This window comes from Mastigoproctus giganteus, chromosome 3 (genome assembly GCF_048544385.1).
Source record: "Mastigoproctus giganteus isolate SK-2022 chromosome 3, ASM4854438v1, whole genome shotgun sequence".
NCBI classification, from domain to species: domain Eukaryota; kingdom Metazoa; phylum Arthropoda; class Arachnida; order Uropygi; family Thelyphonidae; genus Mastigoproctus; species Mastigoproctus giganteus.
Genome location: NC_143577.1, coordinates 57,268,772 through 57,292,048, shown reverse-complemented (window position 1 = coordinate 57,292,048; position 23,277 = coordinate 57,268,772). Strand labels below are relative to the sequence as shown.

Sequence of the window (23,277 nt, the reverse complement as noted above, 5' to 3'; positions counted from 1 at the left end):
GAACAGTGCAGATGGTCTGCATGAGTAGCTCATGGTGTCTTGTCACGATATACAGGAATTTTTCTAGCAGGGATAAGGAGGTGATTATCTCCTTGTATATGGCTTGTTATTGTTATTTGGTTTTTTTTTTTAAGGAGCATTATCAACTAAGGCCATATTGCTCCGGGGATATGCGGTGGTCATTCCCTGACCTTTCCGCATCCTCCGTATTTGGTGGTCACGGGCTCGAACCCCGGTCTAATCAAGAAGCGTGTGCTACGCACTGCTGCTCCTGCCCACCTGGCTACGGAGGCGCCTTGTATATGGCAATGGTCAGGACACACCTTGAGTATTGTTTTTTTTTTTTTTTTTTTTTTAAATGTGAACCCCAAACATGAGAGGTATTAGAACCTATAGTACTTAGTACCATGCTTGGGTTCAAGCACGGTACTAAGTCTGGAGGCCTAATTTTAGGAAGGACATGCAGCTGCTGGAATGAGTACACAGCAAGGCAACAAGATTAGTGAATGGAACAAAGGGTTGCTCTTAAAAAAAAAAAAAGGCTTAAGTTTTGCAAATTCAACGTCTGGAGACTAGGCACTGTGAGGTGATCTGATTGAGGTATATAATGCCTTGAATGGTTTGAGCAAGCTCAATGCTGATAAGATTCTTATTCTCTTGACCAGATTAATCACCTGTGGTAACTCAAATTAAGGGAAGACAGTTGTAGAATAGATGTGCAGAAATTTGCCTTTAGCCAGTGGGTAGTTGATTGCCGGAACAAACTTCCATCTGTCACCGTAAAAGTTGACAGCTTAAATAAATTTCAGGCAGAATTATACATACATTTGCGAATGGATGGGTGAAATGGGAAAGAGGGTGTTTTTTTTTTTTTTTTGGGGCTGATGCCGTATAAGCTTGCTTTCTTGCATCATATGCCTCTATTAATGCTAATGATATATCCTGTATGGACAAAAAGCCTGGCTCATTGGATGCTGTATGGGTAGCAGTAACCCCAGAGTAATGTATCAATTCTGTGGTATTACACTCAGGGTGGTAGAGAATGAAAAGGACCTGGGGGTAATTGTGCAGTAAATCCCACACAGTGTACTGAAGTGGGATTTACTTAAAGATATAATTACCATCAAGGTAAAGGAGAGAGTTTTTGCTTCCATAAAGGTGAGTGCATTGGTCTCAGACAGTTTTTAAATTCTGTACAGTGGGATCAACTGACGATGTTACCAACAGTAAATTAAGTGGGAAGCATTCAAGGAATTAATCGTGGAAGCTACTAAACGTTTCATACCTATTAAGAAATATTGTTCAAGGCTTAGGCCCAAATGGTTATGAAATGAACTAATGAGACTCGTGACAGAGAAGAAAAATGGATGGGATGCATATAAATTATCAAGCGACTCAGAAGCCTATGGCAGATATAAGCTAGTCTGTAATCAGGTCACAAAGGAGGTTAGGCAGGCGAAGGCGAATTACGAGAAATCTTTGGCAAAGGATATTAAGAAAAACAGCAAAGATTTCTTTACTTATATAAACTCTAAAAGGAAGGGGATGAATCTGATTGGTCCACTTGATATCGATGGTTCGACTGTTGATGATCCTGCCCAGATAGCAAACAAACTGAATGAGTATTTTGCATCTACATTCACACATGAGGAGTTAAGGTTTGAAAATGGCAGAAGGTTATCAAATTGTAGCAGGGTGCTTAATGATTTTAAGTTAAAGTTAAACATAAGAAAGGCACCTGGGGTGGATGGGATCTATCCAGTTATATTAAAGGAGGCGGCAAAGCAACTAAGCAAACCTAACATAATTATGAGAGCATCCTTGGACTGAGGGGAGGTCCCCACAGACTGGAGATGTTTGTTTGTTGTTTGTTATTTGGTTTTTAGGAGCATTAGCAACTAAGGCCATATTGCTCCGGGAATATGCGGTGGTTATTCCCTGACCTTTCCACATCCTCCGTATTTGGTGGTGACGAGCTCGAACCCCAGTCTAATCAAGAAGCGTGTGCTACGCACTGCTGCTCCTTCCCACCTGGCTACGGAGGCGCTGACTAGAGATGTGCAAATGTATCGCCAATTCACAAATGGGGGATCAAAGGGTGACACGAGTAATTACAGACCAGTTAGTTTAACTTCTGTTCCGGGTAAAATAATGGAGTCACTGGTTAAAGATGCATTGCAGGATCATCTAGACAAGACTGCAGCAATAATTCAGACACAGCATGGGTTTGTTAAGGGAAAGTCTTGTCTGACAAATCTGAATGGATATTATGATGTGGTTACAAAGGAACACGGCCTCCGTAGTCGAGTGGTCAGGAGTGGGAGTGCAGAAGCATACGCTCTTTGAGTAGACCGGGGTTCAAGCCCCTGACTGCTGAATATGGTCGATCTACCAACCCACACTGGACCAACTTGGCAGATTATGATCCATTTCCCTCACCATGAATTGTTGAGGAGGCTTTCATCCTGCAGTGGGTTGATAATGGCTGCACTTTACTTTTTTGTACAAAGGAACTGGATGCAAAAAATAATTTTGATATCATATATTTGGATTTCAGGAAAGCTTTTGACACTGTTGCGCATGGAAGACTATTGTACAAATTGGAGCAGAATGGTATTAAGGGTAAGTTGCTACAATGGGTAAAAGGATGGTTAAGTGGGAGAAGAGAAGACAGAGGGTGGTAATCAATGGGTGCTGCTCTTCGTGGACTAATGTTATTAGTGGAGTCCTACGGGGTTCGGTGTTGGGTCCACTGTTGTTTTGTATATTTATCAATGATATTGATGAAGGTATAACAGGCTTAGTGTCGCAGTTTGCAGATGATACAAAGGTTGGCAGGGTTGTTAATGACAGTAATGGCAGTGTGCTACTGCAACAGGATCTAGAAAATTTGGGCAGATGGGCTAAGAAGTGGCAACTGAAGTTTAACCTTGATAAATGCAAAATACTGCATATGGGTAGAAGTAATCCCAGGGAAATGTACCAACTGTGTGGTACTACACTTAAGGTGGTAGAAAATGAAAAAGACCTGGGAGTAATTGTGCAGTTGGATATGAAGTTTTCTGAGCAATGCAGACAGGATGCCAGGGCAGGTCATGGGGTTTTGTCAATGATATACAGGAATTTTGCTAGCCGAGAAAAGGAGGCATTTGTCCCTCTGTATAAAGCGATGGTCAGGGCACGCCTGGAGTACTGCATACAGGTCTGGAGGCCTCATTTTAGGAAGGATGTAGATTTGCTTGCTTGAGCGTGTAGAGTTAATGTTATTTGGTTTTTTTTTTAGGAGCATTAGCAACTAAGGCCATATTGCTCCGGGATATTCGGTGGACATTCCCTAACCTTTCTGCCATGTACAGAGAAGAGCAACAAGATTGGTGAGGGGAATAAAGGGATCCTCTTACCAAGAGAGGCTTAAGTTCTGCAAATTGCAGTGGCTGGAGGCTAGGCACCTGTGGGGTGATCTGATTGAGGTGTATTAGGCCTTGAATGGGTTGAGCATGCTGAATTCTGATGGGATCCTTCCACTTGTTCAGATTACAAACCTAAGGGAGCATAAATTCAAATTAAGAAAAGACCGATGTAGAATAGATGTTGGAAATTTGCCTTTAGCCAGCAGGGATTAATTGATGGAACAAACTTCGATCTGTTATTGTGGAAGTTGATAGGTTAAATAAATTTAAGGAGGAACTGGACAGGCATTTGGAGGGAATGGCGTGATTTTTTTTTTTTTTTTTTGGCTGATGCTGCATAAGCTCATACACTTTGCTTTTTTGCATCACATGCCACTACTACTACTATCTGTTATTTCTAGTCTTTAAAAGCATGGGTTTGTTGTATAACTTATTTTCAGTATTATTTTTTAACCCTTAACTCTCAGTATTATTACTTAATCCAAATTATCCCCCACAAAACAATCTGTAAATGGTTCAAAATGTAACCTTCTACTCCTTATAATTTAATTTTTAACAAACTCTGTTATTAAATATATATTATTTTCACAATAAATTCTTAAATTCATGATGTTCCACCCATTTTAGCATTGGCCATACATTGCTTTAAATATGAACAGACAAGTTCATGTGTTTTTTAACTTATGTAACATAAGTTAAAAAAAAACACATGAACAAGTATGGTTAATTTCTTATTACTGTGAACTGTACAATACTACAAATTTAACCTCAACCAGAATCTCAAAGGCTCAAATTAGGCAAGAATATATATAATTAAAACTCAAAAACAAGTACAAAAATAAAAATTTTATATATATATATATATCTGCACATAATATATATATGTGGAGTATTTCCCATCCTGCTGTACCAGTTATTTGTTTAAAATTTATTTTACTGTATTAACTTTTATAATTTAGAAATACTTTCAGCTGCATTTCCACACATTGGTCTTTCAAAATACACAACCTACAGGTTTCTGGGTGGAGAATTCAGCATTCAAAGCATTTACTGATATTGATATTTAATGCATCCAAAATATAACACCCAAGGACCTACCTCATTCATATGCACTTCTCCTAATGTTGGCCAATCACTCATATCTGCAAACTCATTTGACTACAAAAAAAAAAAAAAAAAAAATAAAGAAAAATTACTACAACTCAATCACTGTTACAAAGCATATATACAGTCTTTTTCTAAAAAAAATTCTTATAATACCAAAATTTCTAGTCAGTACTAAAAAATTAAATATTTTTTTAGAGAATGAAAGTTAAAATATTATTAGCTGATTTCCCTGCTAAAGAATAAATAATATGTACCTGTATATTTTATTTATTTATTCATTTTTTAATTCTTATTTCATTTTACCTTTATTTAAATTTTTATTTCTTCATTTAAACTCAGTCTGAAATAGAACATTAAAACCAGTTAAACAATCAAGGATAAATAGGTAATACACTGGAAGGACAGAATTCATGGGATACCTGGTTCCAGGGCAAAACAACACTGTCACCCCTCTCACTAGTGGACAAACCCACCACTTGGCAGTTATATAGGTACACTGCATTCACATAGACAGTAATTTGATGTCAGTATGGATAAACGTCATGAGTTAACCAACTTTGAAAGAGGGATGATAGTGGGTGCCCGATGCATGGGTCACCCTATTGCAGAGGTGGTACAGAAATTGCACTATCCCCATTTGACAGTATCAAGAGTGTATTGGGAATATGCCATTTCCAGAATAACATCTCATTTTGGACAGCACTGTGGGTGTAGAAAAATTGTGGATGAACGTCGACATCCATCTCACATTGTCTCAGCCAACCGGAGAGTGACAGTGGCACAAATCACTGGCAATTTCACCATCTCCACCAAGTAATCATTAGCCGCAATAGGTTATGGGAGCCACCAACCCAACAGAGTACCACTGCTAACAACTCACCTCTAACAACTCTACACCTCAACTGGGCAAAAGAACATCAGCAATTGACCTTGAATGATTGGAGACGGGTCTCCTGGTCTGATGAGTCCCATTTCCAGTTATATCGAGCAGACAGGAAGGTGCATATCTGGCAGAAACTGCACGAAGCTATGCACCCGTCATGTCAACAAGGAACTGTTCAGGCAGGTGGATGGTCGGTAATGGTGTGGGGTGTGTTCAACCGGCATACAGTGGGACCTCTGGTAAGTCTAGATGCATCACTGAACGGTCCAGGTTAAGTGCCCATCATTGCAGCCCATCTGCATTCCTTCATGGTCATCATGCACATGCAGAGCAATGGATTCTTCCAGCAGAACAATGTGCCACCCCATATAGCCATGGTAACTAGAATAGGAGTAATAATCTTGATCTGATTATCAGCAGTGATTATTCATGCATTAAGAATTTGCAGACAAAGGAACTGCTGGGTAACAATGAACACAATGTACTGATGTGGGAATTACTTAAAGATATAAGTACCATCAAGGCTAAAGGGAAGGACTATTGCTTTCGTAAAGGTGACTACAGGGGTCTCAGACAGTTTTTAAATTCTGTACAGTGGGATCAACTGATGACGTTACCAATGTTGAATTCTAAATGGGAAGCCTTCAGAGACTTAATTTTGGAGGCTAATAGGCTTTTCATTCCAACTAACAAATAATGTTCAAGGTTTAATATAACTATCCAGTTATATTAAAGGAGGCAGCAAAGGAAATAAGCAAACCCATAGCCATAATTATGAGGGCTTCCTTGGACTCAGGGGAGGTCCCCATGGACTGGAGGTGTTCAAATGTATCACCAATTCAAAAAAGGGGATTCAAAAGGTGACACAAATAACTATAGACCTGTTAGTTTAACTTATGTTCCAGATTAAATAATGGAATCACTAGTTAAAGACACATTGCAGAATCATCTAGAACAGACTGCAGTAATAGTTAAGACACAGCATGGGTTTGTTTAAGGAGGTCATGTCTGACCAATTTGATTGGATATTATGATGTGGTCACAAAGGAACTGAATGGCAAAAATAATTTTCATATCATATACTTGGATTTCTGGAAAGCTTTTTGATACTGTTGCACATGGAAGACTGCTGTACAAATTGGAGAGATATGGCATTAAGGGTAAGTTACTACAATGGATAAAGGGATAGTTGAGTAGGAGACGACAGAGAGTGGTAATCAATGGACACTGCTCTTTGTGGACAAATGTTATTAGTGGAGTTCCCAAGGGTTCAGTGTTGGGCCCATTGTTGTTTTGTATATTTATCAATGATATTGATGAAGGTATATCAGGTTTAATGTCCAAGTTTACAGATGATACAAAGGTTGGCAGGGTTGTTAACAACAGTAAAGAGAGTATGCTACTCCAACTGGATCATATTATGAGAAAAGAAGATAATAGATGAAGTAAAGTTGCAACAGAATGGATACCACTGGATGGACATAGAAACAGAGGTCTAAAAAAAAAAAAAGAGTTTGTTTGTTTGTTATTTGGTTTTTAGGAGCATTAGCAACTAAGGCCATATTGCTCTGGGGATATGCAGTGGTCATTCCCTGACCTTTACGCATCCTCCGTATTTGGTGGTCACGGGCTCAAACCCCGGTCTAATCAAGAAGCATGTGCTACGCACTGCTGCTCCTGCCCACCTGGCTACCTACAAAAGAGATGGAGCGATGAATTGAAGGAGCTTGCAGGAGGAAACTGGTTAACTACAGCACCAGACAGAAAAAGATGGAAGATTTTGGGAGAGGCCTTTGCCCAGTAGTGGGTCAGCAATGGCTAAGAAGAACTAATGATGATCCTCTTTGAGATGCTGACAAACTGAATAAGTATTTTCCACCTATATTAATGTGTGAAGAATGCTTTTAGGAGAGAGATACCAGAAGTATAACAAGTGGAGGCTTTTCATTGATTCATCCAATGTCAGTTTAAAAGCAGCTTTACTCCATAATGGAAATAAGTATCCATCTATACCATTCACCCATGCAGTTCGCATGAAGGAAACATACGAGAACCTAAAGGTTCTTTTGCAAAAATATATGCTATCAAAAATACAAATGGCCAAATTAAAAGTGCTAGCTTTGCTGACTGGTTGCAAGGTGGATAAACCACCGTTTTCGAAACTATGTTCTGTGAGATGTGAACAAGTCTTCTGTGAAAAATCACAATTAATAATTAAAAAAATAAAATAAATAAATTTTGCATATTTTCAGCATACACCACTTTTGTATCAATATAATTTTTAACATTTTTTTTTTTTTTTTTTTTTCGGTTATTAATGTACTGGCATAGACTCAGAAGCGGATTAAGGTTGGTTGAGGCCCCGGGCACAGAAGAAAATATTGGGCCCCTTAAAAAAAGAGAGAGACAGGGAAAATAAAAATATATGTTAACCATTTTTTCTAAATAAATAAAAAATATTATGTACTATTAATGTTTTATTTCCAATAAAATTTGAATATAATACCGTATATGTATTATATTATATTCGCGTCTTTTTTTAATTTGACTTTTTTCAGCCACTGATAGATGTCGTTTCATTATTGGTAGCCTACCAATGTAAAGAAAAATATAAAATTTAATAGTCTGAATGATTAGAATACTAGAGAAGAGATTTTTCGTTATAGTGCAATAAATTAATGATTAATTAAAATTCAAAAATTATTCATAAACTACGAAAATCCAGGCGCTGATGTAACAACAGGAATTAATTTTATCTTAATATAATTTCAACAACAATATACGCGTATTTGCGTATTTCGTAAGTCTGCACTGCAGGAGAACCTTTGTAAGTACAAAGCAGCAAATACGATTCTATTGCTCCGATGAGCGGTAGGGCAGCCGCGCGGGGCCTATGCAGCGTAGTAATGAAATAATGAAAATAAGCAAATATAAACATACTATCAGGTTTTACCGCCGATTGTAAACTTGTACATAATTAAAATTGCACATATGAAACCAAACTTGGTGTCATTAGAAAAAAAGTGTAAAATTGGGGTTTTGAGGGGCCCTTCTGAAGTCGGGGCAAAGGGCGTGCGCCCGGTGCACCCGCCGTTAAATCTGCCTCTGCATAGACTAATAATCAAATAGACTGCGGAACACTTTATTTTGGCAAGCTTCTGCAGAAGATATGTAGAGTATGCGTAGAGGTAATGATGAAGAAGTAAGCATCTACAAAAAAGTAGAAATGTAGTGATCTAATATGCCATTCAAATCGTATGTGATTTAGTCTGGAGTACACGGGTTGAAGGAGAGGGGGAAGTGAACCCACATCTAAACTCACTTCCTTGTATAATTTTTTTCTGATAATTATTAATATTTATAAATATTATTATTAAAATAAATGACAATGGAGTTGTGGTCGAAAAAAGGAACTTTAAAACGAGGAGCAAGTACTTCTAATAGTGCAACTGTGGTCGATGAAAACTAACACAATACTGTTACACTTCAATGAGAATGAACAATCGCAATCCCCAAAAATCTGAAGTGAAAAAACAGGAACCAACTAATAAAAGACCAAAACGAAAGTATGATGACAGTTATTTGAATTTCGACTTTACATGTGTTGGAAATAAAGATGCTCCTGATGCACAGTTGGTATATAATAAAATATTAACAAACAGTTCTTTGGCTCCCGCTAAACTTGTGTTCTGCAAATATATTGTGAGATAAAAAGTGCTCCGTGACCCAAAAAGTTTGGGAAACAATGCGCTAAACGCTACTGCTTTGTATGCAAGTGGGACAGCTGAGTGATGGATTACGACTACAAGGTAAAAAAAAAAAAAAAAATGGCCATATCATTCAGAAACTACACCAGACCAGAAAAATGTAGCACATCCTCCTTTGTGTGATAAGTCATAAATCTTATTTACCTCCAGTACACATCAAGCTAGAACTGATAAATATATTTGTGAAACCAATGGACAAAACATGAAGGATTTTCCTATTTCAGGCAAAAGTTTCCTTGAATCAGTGAGACCAAGATAATTCACTAAAAAATTAAGCTACAGAAATAAGCCTGGAAGACATTCAAAAACATCTGCCAGAACAAACTTTTTAGGCAATGAGAAATCACAAAATTACAGTTAAATTGTGGATAAGCTAATTGTAGCATACAGAGAGTTGGGATGCAATATTTTGTTAAAGCTTCATTTTCTACAATCCCGTTTAGACTTTTTTCCTGAAAACTTGGGAGGAACTACGATGAACACAGTGAAAAGTTTCACTATGATATTTCTCAAGTGGAAAAAAGATACCACAGAAAATAGAGTCCAAATAGGTTGGCAGACTACTTTTTGGAATCTCCTACAGGAGACACCAATGGACGATTATAAAAGGCAAAATACAACAAAATAAGTGTTTTGTTATCAGATAAACATTTCTGTAAACAGAATACGGTTAATAGACCCATCGTTCAATATTTAGTTGACAGAGTTGGGAGCAGAGATGGGCAAAAGTGGCGGCCAATAGCTTGGGCAAGAGACCAGAATGCCTGGCTACCATTAGGGCAAAAAAGCAAGTTTCCTACTCTTACCCTTTTCAAAATCTAGTTTGGACTGATTAATAACTGCTTTACAATTGTTGCCAGCTTTGGTGTAGGCAGAAAATGAAACTGAATAATTGGAAACAAGCCAATTAATATATACAACATTCTTTTCTTGAACAGCCTTAGCACATTTATTGGAAAACCAAGGTTTAGATAAAGGAAGAGATTCTAAAGTGAAGTGTGGGATAAAGGATTCCATTCCTACAAGAATAATTTCACTGACACAATCTGAGCAAACATTGACATCACAAGTTTTGAAACAGTAATCCGACCAAGGAAAAGAAATCTCGCACGTCATCCCATTTTGCATTCTTGTAATGCCAAACAACACAAGGTTGGGAATAGCCATGAGATAAAGGCTCCATTGGAGAAGAGACAATCACCAAGTTGTGATCTCAGGTGCCTAAAGGACCACTCACTTCGTCCGTGTACTTAGAAGGGTTGTTTGTGAGAAAAAGATCAAGCGTGTTGGCTGTATGGTTAGGATTGTCCGGTATTCTTGTAGGTAAATGAACAATCTGTGCAAGGTCATTAGTAATTGCAAAAGCCTCAGCAACTCGACCAGTTGGGTCGGTGTGACTAGAAAACGGAAGCCAGCTAGAGTTGTGAACATTAAAATCACAAAGGAAAATTACCTCACTGTTAGGAAAGTTGGACTGAAGAAAGTCAAGCTGCAAAGAGGGGAAGTTAAAGAGCTCCAAGTGATTAGTGGAGTTGGGAAAATGGTAGAGACAACAGATGAATTTTACAGAATTAGGTAGAAAGATTAAGCCAAAGAAGATCGAAAGGAGGAGATTCCAAATTACCAAGCCTCTGACAGGGAATATCGGAACAGACATATGCACAAGTACAACCTTTGAGGCAAAAGGAATCATACAGCGAATAATTTGGGCACAGAGATGAGCAGTAGTTGAATCAAACGATAACTGATATTCTGTCAGAAAAAGTATACAGGGTTTGGCAGACTGTAAGTGGAAATGGACATCGTTGAGATTAGACTTGAGACCGTGTATATTTGTGAAATGAAATAGGAAGTGTTTGGGAGGTTTATATATTTTTTTTGCAGATAAGCTTACTCTATTAGTTTGACAATTCATGGTGTATTCAATAGTAAGAAAATTTGGGAGGGGGAAGGACATGCTGTATGGAGTAATGAAATTTTTGGATATGGCATACACATGACAAGAAATCCAGATCCTTGACATAACGTGGCCTCGATAATGTACCCCCCCTTGGGCAGAAATTACTAAAAGTTGTTTAAATGGCACATGGAAGAAAATATGCCCACGGCATGTAAAACCCCAGGGGCTCAACATCTGGTGAGCACCTGGGAATTTTTTTTTGGCTGGTGCAGCATAAGCCTGAGGCTTATGCTGCACCATATGCCTAATAATAAAAGGCTTCAAAGGATTTAAAAAGAGACAAAAAATACCCCTATATAGTCAAAAATAAATATAATTTTAAAATCTATCTTTTCAAACCAAGACGAAACACAGCAGTTGGAGGTGGTCGATGCCAAAGACGTGGAAGAGTTAATAGGGTAAAAAGAGAAAGAATTATCTAACGAAGAACTTATTGACTTGCAGGCAGCGATAGTGAAAGAAGAAAATGCTGACGAAGCTCAAGATGAACCAAATGAGGAACCGAGGTGCTTCATCACCAGAGAGATGGCAATGGCAATGACAAGGTTCAAGAAGATGGATCCGGACAGCGAACAATTCTTAAAAGTTAGAGGGGTGAGTGATATGCTTGCTTGCTACAAAGACACCATCCAGTCATCCATTAATATGTGGTTTCGTAAGGTTGAGTGGTCGACCCCTTCTAAATCTTCACAGCCCTGAACCTCCGCAGCCGTGTACTTATCAGCTGAAGACGTCGATTCTGGCAACAATGCTCAAGAGGTAAAACTTACTGACATTATGCCTGTCTCCTCTCTTTTTTTGTAATTTTCTAATTTTGAATTTTTTTTAAATTGCACGCTTTTGTAATTTTTCTGGCACACGAGATAAAAAAATTGAATAAATACAATAAATAGTTCTATTTACATGTTCAGTGAACATTTATTTTTGATTCAAGCAATTCAGCGAGCACAGTTGCGAGTGCTGCACAAGCATGGGGGAAATTACGACTTACATAAAATCTGACTTGCGTACCGATCTGCGGAATGCACCCTTACGTAAGTCAGGGAGGTAAAATTATTTTCCTCCCTTCTAGAATATACTGTATATAGTAGAGTATATTCTGGAAGAGAGGAAAGTAATTTCTACTACTTTTCCACGTAGTGCTGTACATTACGGTCAGTCGCGCTCTCTGTGTGTGTGTGTGTGTGTGTGTGTGTGTGTGTGTGTGTGTGTGTGTGTGTGTGTGTGTGTGTGTGTGTGTGTGTGTGTGTGTGTGAGAGTGAGTGAGAGAGAGAGAGAGAGAGAGAGAGAGAGAGAGAGAGAGATAATAACAACAAAATTGCACTTCTACTTTGGGTAAAATTAGTTGCACTTAAAAGGGACTTAGAAGATGCAATAACGTCAGACACAGTTCTCTGAGCAGCATAAACAGGAAGGCCCATGGTGTCTTTTCAATGTTTTACCGAACATTTACTTATAGAGATAGGGTTGTGATAATCCTACTATATGACGCAATTGTAAGACCACATCTGGAATTGTGTTCAAGCATGGAGACGTTTAATAAAACTGAGCCCTTGAAAGGGCCCAAAAGACAGGCACTCACCTGGTGAGACTGACAAGAGGACATCCATATGAGTAAGACTTCAAATATGTGGGCTAGACACTTCAGAAACTACATACCTTAAAGGAGACATACTTCAGGGATTTAAAGGTTCAAGAGGAGAAAGTAAAATGAATGAGAATAAAATTTTCACTGTTACAATTCCAGAAATAGGGACCATAAATTTATATTATATGGGAAAAGGTTTAGACTGGACCATAACAAGTTTTCTTTTAGCAAGCAAGTTTTTTATTACTGGATAAGTTGCTTCAATGAATGGTTAAGGCTAACAGCTCAGGAAGATTCAAAAGTCAGCTGTATAGGTACCTATGCGAACAGGCAATCAAATATGTAGTATATATTTTATTTTTACTGGTGTAGCAAAAACCTTGGGCTTCCTTGCACGAAATGGCTAATACTAAACTAAATTCCATATAAAGAAAATCTCTGGATGGAATTCAGAGAAACAGGGAGGGTTTGTTATTTGGTTTTTAGGAGCATTAGCAACTAAGGCCATATTGCTCCGGGGAATATGCGGTGGTCATTCCCTGACCTTTCCGCATCCTCCGTATTTGGTGGGCATGGGCTCGAACCCCAGTCTAATCAAGAAGCATCTGCTATGCACTGCTGCTCCTGCCCACCTGGCTACGGAGGCGCCACAGGGAGGGATGAAGCAACAAGTGGAGGGGGTGAAGGGAAGGGGAGAGATGAAGCAACAGTGGAAGAAATTAAAATTATAAACACAACCTTTATAAAGTAAAACAACAAAGAATATATATATATATATATATATAGTGTTTATAAATGGTGGGAACACTCTCAGTAATTTACTACAAAGACTAGATTGAACAGATATCAGTGTCATATACAAACAGTCAGTTCTCGTATAACACGTGTTTACACTACACGAATTCGATCATAACGCAATTTATAAATAGGGGAACAATATCTTATATAACACGAACCGAATTCGCTTATGCACGATTTGCCTTTGTGTTTACAAGAAATGGCAGTCGGATGCAGAATCACCCCCAACCGAACGCAACACGATAGGAATGAAGAGAAGATTCTGAAAATGTATTTGTTTTTTTATATCAGTGAAGGGGAAGCACATTTCACCATAATAACGTAAAAACCAACACAATTCCAGTTATCGGTATAATCGCAAATGCAATTAGATCGACTTTACTACCAGTTTATAACAGATTCCACTAGCAGAAACGCAACTGGAAATTGTTTTTGTTTTATGGTAGTAACCCCAGAAATGTGCTTTAGTAAAATGTGAGGTGTTAGTGTATCTCTACCTTTACGGTGTTGTTTATTCAGTTGCTACACGCGTGCAGCTTTGTTTACGTGTATTTAGCGTGCCTCCTCGTTTTGTAATTGTGCTTTATTCCCTAAAAATTAGTAAAATACTTAAAAGGAGTGAAAAGGAAGTGTCCTGGTGAAGACACTGCAGATTCAGAGAGAAAAAGAAAAGCAATATCGATGAACAGAGGCGGACAGGGTCAAAAATTCTTACCCAGGAAAATTTATAGTGGCCTCATACTATGGTTTATGGCCAAAATCACACAGGCCTCTGGCCCACCGGGGTTTCCCCGGTAAGGCTTATGGCCAGTTCGCCTCTGTCAATAGAAAAAAAAATATGAAATTGTGAAACGCTTTGAGCGAAATGAAAGACCAAGTGATATTGCATGTGCTACAGACCTAAATGAGGAAACGCCGAGAATGCAGAGAAAATAAAAACAACTTTCATAGCAGGAACAACTCAAAGTGTAATTAAAATCCATTAGATTAAGACACAAAGAATTGGAAAAGATGGAACGGCTATCATCTGTTTCGATAGAAAATCAAACAAAAAACAAGTTTCCTTACGATAGAAGCAAAAGCATTAGCAGTATTTTATTACGCTTATTTATTGTGTTTGGTAATGTTTTGGTTACAAATGCGTGTTCAATCTTGGGTGGTCAGCAGCTAACCCTATTTTTCCCATAGGGCCTGTTGTTTATATTGTACGATTTTGCATTGCACGAGGGTTTCTAGGAACACAACTGTCATGCTATACGAGGACTGACTGTACCTTGTGAGAGAGAAATGGTCAGTTTTTTTTACATCGCATCACAACGATTCAATGTGGCAACCACATGTGACATGGCAAATGTCCACACGGTAACTGAACTCTTGCCATACCCTGTCCGGCATATCCTGTGTGACTGTAGTGGTAGCTCCTTCAATTCTCTGCTTTAGTAACTACAGACCTGTAAGTTTAACTTGTGTTCCGGGGAAAATAATGGAATCACTGGTTAAATAAGCATTGCAGGATCATCTAGACAAAACGGCAGTAATAGTTAAGACACAGCATGGGTTTGTTAAAGGGAGGTCTTGTCTGACCAATTTGATTGGATACTATGATGTGGTCACAAAGGAACTAAATGCCAAAAATAATTTTTAATATCATATACTTGGATTTCAGAAAAGCTTTTGATATTGTTGCACATGGAAGACTGCTGTACAAATTGGAGAGGTATGGCATTAAGGATAAGTTGCTACAATGGATAAAGGGATGGTTGAGTGGGAGACGACAGGGAGTGGTAATCAATGGACACTGCTCTTCGTGGACAGATGTTATTAATGGAGTTCCCAAGGATTCGGTGTTAGGCTCGTTGTTTTGTATATTTATCAATGATATTGATGAAGGTATATCATGTTTAATGTCCAAGTTTGCATATGATACAAAGGTTGGCAGGGTTGTTAACGACAGTAAAGACAGCATGCTACTCCAACTGGATCTAGATAAGTTGGGAAAATGGGCTGAGAAGTGGCAACTGAAGTTTAACATTGACAAATGAGAAGTACTGCATATGGGTAGCAATAACCAAAGGGAAATGTACCAACTGTGTGGTACTTCACTCAGAGAAATGGAAAGTGGAAAAGACCTGGGGTAATTGTGCAGTTAAATATGAAGTTCATTGAGCAGTACAGACGGGCTGCCAGGGCAGGTCATGGAGTCTTGTCAATGATATATAGGAATTTTGCTAGCAGGGACAGGGAGGTGATTGTCCTGTTATACAAGGCAATGGTCAGGCCACACCTAGGGTACTGTGTACAGGTCTGGAGGCCGCATTTTAGGAAGGATGTAGAATTGCTACGAGTACAAAGGAGGGCAACAAGATTGGTGAGGGGAACAAAGGGGTGGTCTTACCAAGAAAGGCTTAAGTTCTGAAAATTGCAGAGCCTGGAAAGTAGGCACCTGCAAGGTGAGCTGATTAAGGTGTATAAGGCCTTGAATGGCTTGAGCAAGCTGAATGATGATGGGATTCTTCCTCAGATTAAGAACCTGAGCAGGCACATTTCAAATTAAGGATAGATATTTGTAGAATAGATGTGTGGAAATTTGCCTTTAGCCAGTGGGCAGTTGATTGGTGGAACAGGCTTCCATCTTTTGTTGTGGAAGCTAATAGCCTAAATAAATTTAAGGCTGAGCTGGATGGGCATTTGGAACGAATGGAGGGGTGAAATGGGAGGTGTTTTTTTTGTGATGCTGCATAAGCTTGTTTTCTTGCATCATATGCCTCTACTAATGCTAGTTCCTGGACATCACATGGCAAAGGAAGCACACAAACATGTTCCTTTATGTAGTCCTACAAGAAGAAATCATTCTTTCAACTTTATTGAAACCATCTTTCAACAAGGCTATACGTCTGGTAGAGGTACGACAGGTAACACCAACTGGTGGTGAATGATGAACTACACACCTCGGCAATTACAATTGGGAAACTTTCATGTTTTCTCTTTCACATGGTATAAATAAGTAAATGGTATCTCTCTTACTCCATGTGCAATAAATTATTGCAAGTGTTCTCACCATTTATATAGAGTGTCTCAAAAATATTGGTACAAATGTTTAGGAGAGGTAGGTAACATCTAAAGGAATGTGAATCGCAGAGGAACCCATAACCGGAAAACATCACCATAAGTCGGTAGATGGCACTGTTCATCCGTTCGCGAGAGGGAAAATTTCTGGTTTACTAATTCAAGCAGTAGTCGCAGCACGAAGAGCATGCATTGATATACGAACTGTGAGCTGGCAGACATGCACCTAGCGTATGGATTTCCAGAGGGCAATGGACGAGCTGCTCAACGAATTTATGGAGAACGCTTCCCAGACAGATGTGTACCAGACCACCGTTTGTTTGCATGTGTGCATCAAAATTTATGCAATTGTGGGTCATTTAGAGGTAACAGGAGTAGTGCAGGCAGACCACGTCCGACGCGAACTCCCGCCATGGAAGGAGAGTGCTGAATGCCGTCCAGAATAATCCTACTACCAGCACACGTGCCGTTGCCTCTGCCTTAGGAGTGTCTCGTTGCAGTGTAAAGCGTGTCTGGCCAACAATTCCTTACCCCCCTTTCATCTCCAAAGGGTTCAGTTACTGCTCCCACAAGATCATCCTGCACGTGTGGCTTCTGCACAGTGGTTTCTCCAAGAAAGTGTTCAAGACTTGAATTTTCCAGCCTATGTTTTGTTCATGGATGAGGCTTATTTCACTCGGGAAGACTTATTCAATCAGCACAATGCTCATGTGTGGGCTCACGACAACCCACACGGTGTGTGCCCCCATGCAGCACAACATCGCTTTGCAATAAATGTGTGGGCAGGTATGATCGGTGACTGCTTAGTCGGCCCATACCTGTTACCATCCCGCATGAACTCCACTAAATATTGGATCTTTCTTGAACGAGTTCTACCAGGGTTACCTGACGATGTTCCAGCAACATTTGGTTTCAACATGACGGGGCACCTGCCCATTATGGAAGGTGTGTTTGTGACCATTTGAACAGGCATTTTGGGCGTCGATGGATTGGCCGGGGTGAACCCGTTGCCTGGCCCCCCACGCTCACCTGATTTATCGAGCTTTGATTTCTTTCCGGAGGGGGGGTTGGGGCCTCAAATATATCGTGTATGAATCGCCTGTGGAGACGGAAATGGATCTCATGGCAAGACTCGTCTGCGCTGCTGCTACTGTCAAAGAAACTCCAGGTGTGGTCGACCATGTCCGCCAATCCATGCTGCGTCAGTGTCACGCATGCATTGCGTCACATGGTGGAACCTTCGAGCATCTGTTGTAACATCATGAAATGCATCCATCTCTTACTCCATTGTTAATATTATGTCAAATAAATATTTCCCACTAATTACTGTCTTGTGTCGTTTCTGCTTCTACCTCAGAAGGTTCCCAAAGTTAGGGCGAGCGCCCACCGAGGGAACACTTGGTTTTTTGGGGGGGCACTTCTTGTTTTCATGAAGTAACTTTAAAACAAATTATGGACAAACCATCCCAGTAATCCAAGTTTAAAGCGGTTTTTTTTTTTAATTTCTGTTATGCGCATTTCTACTACTTTCCCGTGACGTTTCCAGTTATGGGTTCCTATGTGATTCACATTCCTTTAGATGTTTCCTACCTCCCCTAAACGTTTGTACCAATATTTTTGAGACACCCTTTACACACACACACACACACACACACACACACACACACACACACACACACACACACACACACACACACACACACACACACACACACAGGGTGTCTCAAAAATACACAGCACAACTTCAGGAATGAGTTCCTCATACGTAGACAATAAAAATATTTTATATCAACATAGTTCCGGAAATGCTTGGTTTTCGAGTTTTGAAGGTCTGTCTATGACACTTAACTGTTCACATCACCTTATAGTAATTGCTCAAAATGTCCACCTTCTGCCTGAATACAGGCCTCTCATCAACGTCTCATGGACTCGCAAAGACAATGCCAAATTCCTGGCATGTTTCGTATTGTCTCAAAACCTGGCACTATTCGATTGCGGAGAGAGTTTCCACATTAGCTACCGGAGTCGAATACACCAATGACTTTAAATGGCCCCACAAGAAGAAATCTAGTGGGTTTAAATCAGTTGAGCGTGGAGGCCAGGCAGTTGCTCCACCCCTCTACTTCAGGAGTCGTAGATCTTGGTCATCCTCTGTCGGCAGAACAAGGTGTAAAGGTCCCATGTTCACAAAGGCGGCGATGGATACCTTCAAACGTGTTCCTGTCTGGACATCTTCGTTCTGGGAATCTTTCGTGGTACAAACGATGAGCCTCCAGAGCACAGCCGTCAGCCAAATCGTACATAAAGTGCATATCCGCTTGCTCCTGATTTGAGTACATGGTCGGAATGAAAAACCACCAGATTCTGTCAGTACCTTGCAAGTGTGGGATGGCTTACCACGTAATACTAAGCTTATAACCATGTTAAAGGAAGGGAGAAAGGAGGAAAAAAAAAAAAAAAAAAAAAAAAGAGAATCTGGCTGCCTCCTCGTGGCGCGGTACGGGAGCGGGGGGTCGGGACTAGTTCTCCGCGGCCCCCTGCTGCTAAATGCCAGATGCCAGCCACAAACAACATACACAACACATTACACACACTAATGACAATTATAAATAGTAACCGCGATAGATAACTTAAATTCCGTAAAGGCTCGCGTACTTATCACTCACTAAATACTTACTATAATTATAAATCACACTCAAATCTTAAATCTTACATTCAACCTAAACTTAAACTAAAATTAAATTAAACCTAACTCTACCTCACCCCCACTTAACTTCAGCTTAACTTAAAACTAAATTAAATTAGGAAACATCAACCATAAATTAAACTTATAACTTTAATTAAACAGTAACTCAAATCTAAGCTTAAACTTAAACCTAAACTACAACCTAAACTTAAACTCATCTATAACTTAAAATTAAACCTAAACCGAACCTACACTAATGTCAAAACCAGCTTCATAATTACTTAACTCAAACCCAAACTTGCCCACTAAATTAACTAACACTCAACTTAAACACACAACAGAACTTAAACTTTACTCAAACTTAACTTAACCCTAACCTAAAACTAAACACTAAACATTAACTTAAATTAACTAAAACACATTCAAACGATTTGATCTAAACTTCAACTTTAAACTTAAATTTTAATTAGATGAACTAAAAAAACGATTCTGCTGGCACACAATTAAGCTTAACGAACGGCGGACATAGGGGACACCCTGGAAACCGCCAGTAAACTACAAAAAAATACTTTGACTTTGAGTACCTTGTGATGATGGCTCGTCGGAGATAGGTTTGTTTTCGAGGTTGAAGCTTGGTATAGCTATTGAGAGGTTGAACACTAAAAAATGTCCAGGATTGGATTTGATTGAAAACAAAATACTATTGAAGTTTTTTGAGATTTGTCCAGATGTTTTGTTAAATATGTTTAATAAATGTTTGCTGGAGAGAGTATTCCCTAGATCGTGGAAGGTGGCTCTTCTCAAGATTTTACATAAGCCGGGTAAGTCTCGTGGGAGTCCTCGAGCTTACAGACCGATTTCGCTTCTGTCTAACTTGGGTAAGCTGTTTGAAAGGTTATTGCTTCCTAGAATAATTGAGGTTTTGACTGCCGGTCATGCTATGTCGGATTTTCAGTTTGGCTTTAAGAAGGGTCATTCAACCGAGGAGGCGATACAGAAATTGATTAATTATGTGAAGTCTTCTCCTGAGAAGTGTTTTGGTAGTCTTTGTAGATTTTGAGGGTGTATTTTGACACTGTGTGGTGGGAGAGCGTTTTGAATGTTTTGAGAAGGTCTGATTGTGATAGTAACCTATATGGAGTTATACGTTCATACTTTAGTGACAGACTGGTGAAAGTATGTGCAGGGCACTTGATGTTCAGTAAATATGTAGGTCGTGGATGACCACAGGGATCCGTTTTGGGTCCAATATTTTGGAATGCCGTTCTGGACCAGTGGTTAAATAAGTCTCAAGCTATAAATTGCATACAAGTGGCATATGCTGACGATTTGATTGTGGGGGTCCCAGGTGGGTCTAGAACCGTGCTGGAGCACAGAATACAGGAAGTCCTGGAGGATCTCTCTAATTGGGCTACATTGAACAGATTGAAAATTTCATCTACTAAAACCAAATTCATGGCGTTCAAAAACCATTTTGATTATCACCGCCCACCCAGAGTTGTGTTGGATGGGAAAAAAATTCCCTTTGTGTCTAATATCAAGTATTTAGAGTTATTATGGACGACAGGATGGGTTTTCACCTGCACGTTTCACATCTTAACGATAAAATAAAGAAGTTTATATGTTCAGTTATAGGAATTTCTAGGCGAGAGTGGGGACTCAGCAAAACAACTATGAGTTTGTATTACAAAACGATCTTTCTACCAGTTATCGCCTATGCTGCTGGCGTGTGGCTGGAGGCTGTGCTTAAGATCAGGACTCAACGTAAGTTAATGTCGCTGCAGCGATCAATGATGCTGACCTATTTGAATGCGCCAAGGACTGTGTCTACGGCTGCGCTACAAGTGATAGCTGGCTTGTTACCTCTGGATTTATACGTGGTATACTGAGGAATGATGTACGCGATGAGGAAGGGTATCCCTGCCCAATATCTAGGGTTGTCTTTAAATCTGACGGCTACAGTTAAGGAGGAGAAACTTCGTATTTGGACTGGTTTGGTTGGAATATGGAGAGCCAGATGGAGTTCTTCCGAGGTGGGAGCGATAACTAGAAAGATTATTCCAGTGGCAGATTTTGCTATCTCTAAGCAAGTGTCGTCGTGGTTTTGCCCCACTATGTATACCAGTTTTCTGCTGACAGGACACGGTTCGATCCGGGATAAATTGCACTCTAGAGGATTGGAGCCAGATCCATGGTGTTCTTGTGGAGCGGTAGAGACTTGGCAACACATACTATTTTCTTGTCCTTACTATAAAGTAGAAAGGCATCTTTTGAAAGAACAAATATCTAATTTTGATGAAGATAATGTGCATACATTGGTGCAAGGAGTTGACAACTTTCAGGCCTTACAGGTGTTCGCAAATACTGTGTTTTCTAGAAGATGTATAATAAGAAACTTTTCAGACATTGAACTGGCCGTATACAACCAGAATCTTCAATGATTGCATCTGGGCTTGGGAACTTCAGACCTGGAAGCCTTTGGTCGGGTCTGGGGTTCCTCGGCATGTACCACGCTAGTGGTTGTTTTTTTTTTTTTTTTTTTTGTTCAGTTCTTGGGTTTGGGCGGCCCAAGTCTGGACAGCTGGCACTCAACAGTATTGCACTTTCTCTGTTGAGTGTTGAATTGCGCTTTGGCGCTCCAGCTTTTAATATAGTAGCAGGTCCGGCTCCTCGTGCCAGGGACGGGCATCAGATTGTAGTTGAAAAGTCCAGCTGCTTTCTGATGGCAAAGTGACCTGACATAAACAACATACTACACTCACAAACATATCTCTCGTATATATACTTTCATTCTTTCCTATACGAAAATCTATTTATTATGCACTAGATTTAGTATATGAACTTAATGTAATTTTCTCCCTCCCTTTTCTTTTCAAAATTAGGTTTTACTCTTCTTATTTCTTAGCTATCTTTTTATTTATCAGGTCCAATTTACAGATTTTCTGTTGTAAAACTATTTAGGTGGAGATGGGCTTTTGCCTGGGAACCACCCTGACACAGTATACACACACACACACACACACACACACACACACACACACACACACACACACACACACACACACACACACACAGTACCTTGTGATGAAGGAAATCACCTGAGAGAGATGAGACATTCCGGTTAATAACTCGGGAACCAAGCATTTCTGGAACTATGTTGATATAAAATATTTTTATTGTCTACATATGAGGAACTCATTCCCAAAGTTATGCCGTGTATTTTTGGGACACCCTGTATGTTATTTGTTTAATTTGTAAGAAATTACTTGCCTACCCTGTGACTGGTAAATTTATATTTATTTCATGTATTATTCTTAAAAGTCATTGTCTGGATGTTTAGCTAATGGGTGGCAAAGTTAGGAAGGTGATTAGGATAGAAATAGACCCTCCTGCCCTCATATTACACTAATAGCTCAGAGTGTGGAAGAATTTTAGTTGTAGGAAAGTAAAAAGTATATGACTGAAGAATATAAAGCTGGTGCTCAGGTTATCCGGAAGCACAATTTCCCATCTGTGTTAGTAACGGCCCTGGACATGGTAGGTTTCTGCTTTCGGAAATGGTTGTCTACTGAAATCTTATACTTATAATTATACTTCAAATTAAAATTCTATTTAACATTAATGTATACATTTATATTTATGTCGTTATAATTTAAACTAATGTTTTAAACTTAAATTAGTGCGTAACTGGCTGATATATGTGAAACAGTATCTCTTCAGGATGCCACACTGTTTCACTATTTCAGCAAATTATGCTGAAATAGTCCATATATACAGCATTTAACATTTCAATAATTTCCTGTACATATATGGTTGTGGCCAAAAAATTTATAAAACAAAATGAATTTGTTTAAAGACATACCAGTAACTGTGGCATCCACATTATGTTATCGTTACTTTAAAAATGTTAATAATAAAAATCAAAATGCAGGTAATTTAAAATTAATAGTTATAATGAAAATTAATTATCGGTTATTAAGCATGTTTAAAAATAGCAACGGTTTTTAATGAA

General features: G+C 39.2%; 1 protein-coding gene across 3 annotated transcripts in view; it reads right to left on the bottom strand.

The window, feature by feature from the left end:
* The window catches only part of larp (La related protein), a 467,832-nt gene that overhangs the window by 246,676 nt on the left and 197,879 nt on the right, over nt 1-23,277 (bottom strand). For all 3 annotated transcript variants that reach the window (XM_090369301.1, XM_090369300.1, XM_090369299.1), the window contains one exon: nt 4,509-4,568. In XM_090369301.1, coding sequence (XP_090225427.1) covers nt 4,509-4,568 — 60 coding nt within the window. The remainder of the gene's footprint in view (nt 1-4,508; nt 4,569-23,277) is intronic.